At 30.0% G+C, this 7,178-nt stretch overlaps 1 protein-coding gene across 1 annotated transcript; it reads left to right on the top strand.

Moving 5' to 3' along the window:
- The first annotated feature begins 4,388 nt into the window (after positions 1–4,388).
- Positions 4,389–7,178, top strand: LOC124944488 (putative wall-associated receptor kinase-like 16). Its single transcript, XM_047484747.1, has 3 exons — positions 4,389–5,315; positions 5,472–5,636; positions 5,794–7,178. The coding sequence occupies exons 1-3, from the start codon at positions 4,415–4,417 to the stop codon at positions 7,047–7,049; spliced, it is 2,322 nt and encodes a 773-aa protein (XP_047340703.1). The 5' UTR covers positions 4,389–4,414; the 3' UTR covers positions 7,050–7,178.

Raw genomic sequence — 7,178 nt, 5'->3', positions numbered from 1 at the left:
TTTGAAGTACATATTATCTATTTGATTAAAGATAAACTTTATCTTAATTAGCACATAAATAAAGTATTATTTAAATATAAATATTTTAAATAAAATAAAATTATTTAAAATTTTGAATTGATTTTAATTTTTAAAAAATAAGTTAAAATAAAGATATAATGTATGCGGATCAATCATATAATTGAAAACATCCATTAGAATCTCCTCGATCTTCTAACCTAACGACAATATGAGGTGGATACCCCAGTGATGTCCTGGTTCGAGTCTATCAGACGACAAGTTTCACTTGTTTGATTAAATTGATTGAGTAAATTTGTGTGTTATATGTTCAACTTGCGAGAATTATTAGTTGCACTCCGAACGAGAAGCTGAACTCAGCGTTCTAAAAATACATCAAACGGAACACAACACAAGTAATTTAGAAAATGAAAAAAAATATCTAACATTAATTTTAGATCAAATTATCATATGGTGATAGTTATTCATACGGTATGATACTCTGAAAGGAAAAATTGTGGAGATTCCATCATAGAATTATGAAAGGGTTTGATATGCACTTTATGGTCCTTATCTTTATAATAAGATTTTACACTATGGACACAAGTTAATACTGTACTGTACGTATTGAAAGAAGATATTCAAACTTTGATTTAGTGTTAAATAGAATACACTATCGACAAAAGCTAATACATTGTTTTTCATTACAGCTAAAATAAAGAAGAAAGCACAACGGATTAAAAAATGTTGGTGAAGTTATATTTCATCTTCTTCTTTTTTTATTTTATTAAATGCTCTCTTGAATATTGAAGTAAGTTTAGTGAATGTTTTTTTTTCTATGTATGAAGATAAAGAAGTAATATGATATTTCAGTTTTTATAAAAAAAAAAATAAGTTACAGTTTAAAATTATATGGGCAATTTGACTTCTGAAGGTTCTAAATTGGCTGATAGAAAATAGATTGAGTACCAAAATATTTAAAAATAATATTTTCAAGTCAATTGTATTATATTAAAGTGTTAATCAAAATTAACATAATCTTAAATCAATGAGTATATTTTAAACAATTTAAAAAGTTTAGAAAAATTAAATTTAAAGGTAAAAGTTAACTTCGAAAATGGATTTCGTTTTAGTAGTGTACTAAAATGTTTTTTTTTTCTTAAGAATAAAGATTTAAAAATTTGTAAGATGTACTTTTATATGCTTGCTGTCACTGAGTATTTAATTTATTGGACAATTTCCATTTTCCCAATTTTCTGTTTTGTTGCTTATTTGTGTTCTGAATCTTACAAATTTTTTTTTTTTTTTGCTGCTGAAGATAATTTATCCATACTTTCCATGTTTTTCATGCTTGAGTTTTCTTTATTTATTTTATTGATGTATTCATTAATTCTAAAAAATAATTATAATTTTTCTTGTCCTTGAATCTTATGCTCTATGCTCTATGGTTAAACGACCAACAAATATATATATATATATATATATATATATATATATATATATATATATATATATATATATATATATATATATATATATATATATATATATTAATAATAGTGATGGATATTTAGCTATTGAATTCTTCTATTTCTATTTGAAGGTAAATATATATTGGCTAAATGAATTTTGTTTAAGAAAGTGTTAAAAAAATTTCTTTACCATTTAATCCAAACTTGTCTAAATTTTCAAATTATCATTTTATTTCTATCAAATTCAGACATTACGTGTTCTTGTGTTGCTGATGTTTTGAGAATATTATTACGGGATAATATTCCTAGGATAAGAAATTCCTTTTATATTTCAACGCGTATTTTGGCTCGTTTTTGTTTTCACTAGATGATATCGTTATCAAAATAATTTGTATGATTCACAATTTAAGAGGTTATATGTATGTCTTGACTTTGAAAAGTAATTTAAACATTTCAAATTTAAAAATTATTAAAATTAATAAATTTTATTTAATTGTCTTATTCACTTCAAAGATTGAACTTGTCAAAGGATGTAAAATATCTCTACTTTGACCATGCTTAATGAGTAATATGCTTGGTTTTGGTTTATCTTAGTTGGGATCTAGTTTAACAATAAAATTGTAATTAATAGTTTTCCCTCATCTGGCCTATTGTTTCGGATGATTTAATTCATCCATGATGATGATTTCGCCTTCCCTATTTTTCCGTTGGAAATGCGTTTGAAGATAGATGCAAACTCGCCTAAACATAGGCTTATCTGCACTCGACAACTTCTATCCCGACAACTTCTATCCCGATCATCCATAGGGATATCAAAACCGCTAATATATTCTTGGCTGACATTTATGCGGCAAAAGTTTTTAATTTCGGGGCTTTGAAACTGGTTCATGCGGATAAAACCAAAATAGCTAGTTAAAGGGATTTTTCAGATATTTGGATCATAAATATTTCTTTTCAAACCAATTAACGGAGAAGAGTGTTGTTTATATCTTCGGGGTAGAGCTGGACATCGTGCATAAACAGTCGTATTCGACTCGTATAATTCGTGTCAAAACTTTGAATCGTGTTGTGTGTAATAATTTTATTAAATAAGTCTTGTTTGTCATCATTGTTATTATCATTGTCATAAAAATTTAAATTATTAATCAAAATAATAAAAAATTATTCTAACCAAAATAAGGTAACGAAATTCAATTCATACTAAAATTAAAATCAAGTTAATAAAAAGTTAAGTCATAAATTAAATAATATTATAATATTTAAATTAGGAATAAAACAATAATTTTATATGTTTTTACAATTAAAAATACTAAATTATGATCATTTTAAAATAAATTTTAGAAACAATAAACATTCAAATAAATTCAAAATCACAGACCCTATCTATCTATATATATATAATGATGCTTAATTTTTAAAGTGTCCGGATTGTCGGGTCGAGAGTTGTGGTTAATTTGGATATATATGTGAGATTAATAGATATTTGGGACGGATTGTGGGTTGACCAGCCCATAAAGTTAAAACGGTTAAAAATAAAATACAAATATATGGTTCGAACTTACAACCTAAGTTCAACCAACCTTTTAACCAACTAAACTAATAACAGATTATATTTTAAATTTAACACCAAACTTGATGAATGCGGGAAATTTTAACAATATAAGTTCAACTTTTTTAATTATATATATAATGATGCTTAATTTTTAAAGTGTCCGGATTGCCGGGTCGAGAGTTGTGGTTAATTTGGATATATGTGAGAGTAAATAGATATTTGGGTCGGATTGTAGGTTAACCCGCCCATAAACATTTTTACCGTAATATTTTTTTCACGATTTTTTATATTATTACTCATGCAAATATACAGAATATATACTAGTTTTAGTAGTGAAAACAAAAATAGATAGATGATCTCTAAGCTGGTACAGCCTTTAAATGTTTTCAAACCAATTATTCTAAATACAATTTAATGTAAAACAATGTGTGATGCTGATTTAAATTCCAAGGCTTTTTCAACAAAAAAAAATTTATAAGACTTTACTAATAAAGTGTCGCATTCTTAAAAATGACAAATCACCATGAGATTATGCCCGAATTTTCTTTAATTCCCATCTTCTTGGCAGGTGAGGAATTTGAAAATCTTTTTGGTATGTTTATATTATATCAAAATGTAAATATATATTTTGAAATTTTCTCACTAAGATTATTAACAATTATGAATTTGTTAAACAACAAATATCAATCTCAATTTTTAAACGTAGACCTGAAGACTTGTAAGAGAAAATGGGCATTATAAATTAAGATGACTTATTAGAAGAAATTGACAATTACTTAAAATTCTTAGTCATTTAAATTTATATAAATTTAAAATTTTTATTTTTTTTCATTCAAACTGATAATATACAATACAAATAAATCAATTAAGCACGAAAACAAAAATATTATATAAAAAAATAAAATTCAAAAAAGAAACATCACAAAAATATAATTCATTGGCGATGTGATATTGATATATTATGAATGATCAGAAATTATTTAACCGTCACGCTCCATTCATCCTAATAGATAATATATTTAAAATTTAGTTTAGTGAAGAAAATTCTCAACCCTTTAAAGTAGAAAATTCAAGAAAGTACAATTCAATGGATACATTAACGTGATCAAATAGTATTCTAATACAAATTGAAGTGAGATGACATTGATGGGAGAATCCCATCCTTTTCCTTTGTAGAAAAACTTTTTTTTTTTTTTAATAATTTAGAAAACCTCCCTTGTAGAAAAACTATATGTGACAGTCGCTATTGAGAATTTTAATTAATTACAAAAGCAAGAGGGGCATTTGGGTGGAATTGGTCCATGAGATTGCTTTGCATAATAAGAATATGCTTATATATAAATCACTCATTAATTAGATAGACACGATCAAATTACAAGTACAATAAAAAACCATGGCATTTTTTCTTTCGTCTTTGACAAACAAGTTACCCATGATCATCTCAATGATACTATTACTACTCATGTCCTTGTTTGATTGTGAATTAGCAGTTGCAACAACCGGCTCTGGCTGCGATAGGAGATGCGGAGACATCGATATTCCTTACCCGTTTGGCACGTCGGAAGGATGTTATTTGGCTAACGACACCTACCGCGAAGAAAACTTCCTTTTGACATGTACTAATGATAGCATGTTGTCTTGGGATAAAGTCATAAGAAATGATTCAATCCTGATCAGCCAAATAAATGTTTCTGCTGGGCATGTCAAAACGTTATTTCCAAACATTGCGGAAAACTGCTACAATGAGTCGGGGCAAACATTAGAGACGACAGCGGGTTCATTTGTCGTGTCAACCACCGAAAACAAGTTCACAGTTTTGGGATGCGATACTTACGGTCAAATGTCGCACATACAGAACAATATGACATTTTACTCGGCTTGCACGTCCTACTGTGCGAGCGAGACTAACGTCAAAGATGGAAAGTGCGATGGTTTAGGTTGTTGTCAAGTCCCCATCTCCCAAAATACACAGAGGGTGGACAATTCAGTCTTAAGTTATTACAATCATACCAAGGTGTTCAACTTTAATCCTTGCGGTTATGCTTTTATTGCGGATACAAGTGTCTATAAATTCTCTACCAAGCATCTCAAGAAAATGCCGACCATGGAAGAGCGACCGATCGTACTCGAATGGGCTATAAGTAATAAGACTTGTCGCGAGGCGGAAAAAGATACTCAAACATTTGCTTGCATAGGTCAAAACACTGTATGTTTGGACGTTGAAAATGGGGTAGGTTATAGATGCATTTGTAGTGACGGATACAATGGGAACCCCTATCTTGATGGTTGTAAAGGTATTAACTCAATCCATTCATTAGTTTACTTTTTGATTATTCATCCATATAATCATAGCTCCCGTGATAGATCAAATTAACTTATATCGTCATGGTAATGAGTTCGAGTATCATGTATCCATGACCATTTAAAAAAAAAGTGTTGTTACGGTGCAGATACAAACGAATGCAATGACCCAAAGCTTAATGAATGTGTGAAAATCTGTAAGGATAGAAATGGGGGTTATGAGTGTTCATGTCCTTGGGGGTATCATGGCAATGGAAGAAAAAGTGGGACTGGCTGTTCAAGGGCTTTTCCACTTGTGGCTATAATTGTTCTCAGTAAGTTATAATTAACCTTTGAAAACAATGTTTGTTTGAAAATATTAACATAAGAGACATATTTATAATTATTCTCGGTAGATGATATTGATGAGCACTTTATGAATTTGTTATATAATATTAAATTTTTTATTTACATTTTATGTTGAATATACAGGTACTGCTATTGGCATAACATCTTTATTCATGGTATTGATTTGGGTGTATCATTTGGTAAACAAAAGAAATCTAAAGAAACTTAGAGAAAAGTTCTTTCAAAAAAATGGGGGTTTCATGTTGCGAAATCAACTTTCATCAAGTCAAGGGTCTTCTTCAAGTGAAACTGTACAGATATTTACTGCGGTAGAGTTGGAGGAAGCAACCGATCGATACAGCAAAGCTAACATTCTTGGAGAAGGCGGTTTCGGCACTGTTTATAAAGGTGTTCTTCCAAATAAAAAAGTCGTCGCGGTCAAAGTGTCGAAAAACATGCAAAGAGGTCAGGTTGAACAATTCATGTCGGGCGAAAAGAAGGGTCAAGTCGAAGAATTTATAAACGAGGTGATTATTTTATCACAAGTGAATCACCGACACATAGTAAAACTATTGGGATGTTGTTTGGAGACTGAAGTGCCCTTATTAGTTTACGAGTACATCTCAAACGGAACTCTACATGATCACATACATTCTAAAAACGATAAAACTAGTTCTCACCTCATGTCTTGGGAAAATCGTTTTAGAATAGCCTCGGAAACCGCGAATGCTATATCGTATCTACACTCGTCCGCTTCCATTCCCATTATTCATAGAGATATAAAGTCTACAAACATCCTCTTAGATGAAAAATATGTTGCAAAAGTATCTGATTTTGGTGCATCGAGGTTGGTATCCATTGATACAATGGAATTATCGACAATGGTTCAAGGCACTCTCGGATACCTAGACCCTGAATACTTGCAAACAAGTCAATTGACAGACAAGAGTGATGTGTATAGTTTTGGAGTAATTCTAGCAGAATTACTTACCGGTAGGAGTGTTCTTCGTTTTGATTGTGAAGATCAGAAGGACAAGAATTTAGCTACATATTTTCTCTCGGCGTTAAAAAATAACCGATTAGCTGAAATTCTAGAAGATAACATACTCAAGGAAGAAAGTTTTGACCGGATCAAGGAAGTAGCCAATGTTACAAAGATGTGCTTGAGGGTGAGGGGAGAGGATCGTCCTTCAATGAAAGAAGTGGCAATGGAGCTCGAAGGCTTGAGATTATCGGGAAAACACCCTTGGATGAAAGACGACAATGAAGAGACTGAATGTTTGATTGATGTCACATTGGAAACTTCGAATAGTTACGAATTTGGTGACAAAAGGACCATAGAGATGGGTTACCATTCTACACAAAAACAAATAGGGTATCCAACGAGTATGGGGAGATAATATAGGCTTTAAGTGGATCATTTATTTATATATGTAAATTTAGAAGGTAATTTTGTTTTTCATTATTATTATTCAATATGTGATGTATGTTTACTCGATTTAATAGCAACATGTTCTTTGTATAATTGT

This window comes from Impatiens glandulifera, chromosome 7 (assembly GCF_907164915.1).
Source record: "Impatiens glandulifera chromosome 7, dImpGla2.1, whole genome shotgun sequence".
Classification (NCBI taxonomy): domain Eukaryota; kingdom Viridiplantae; phylum Streptophyta; class Magnoliopsida; order Ericales; family Balsaminaceae; genus Impatiens; species Impatiens glandulifera.
The sequence above is the reverse complement of the archived record's forward strand: the minus strand, read 5'-3'. Positions and strand labels throughout refer to the sequence as shown.

Excerpts from the sequence above, each read along its gene's own strand:
- LOC124944488 (XM_047484747.1), top strand. The coding sequence starts at position 4,415 with ATGGCATTTTTTCTTTCGTCTTTGACAAACAAGTTACCCATGATCATC. Across the intron at positions 5,316-5,471 it reads CTATCTTGATGGTTGTAAAG|ATACAAACGAATGCAATGAC; the intron begins GTATTAACTCAA and ends GTTACGGTGCAG. Across the intron at positions 5,637-5,793 it reads TGTGGCTATAATTGTTCTCA|GTACTGCTATTGGCATAACA; the intron begins GTAAGTTATAAT and ends TTGAATATACAG.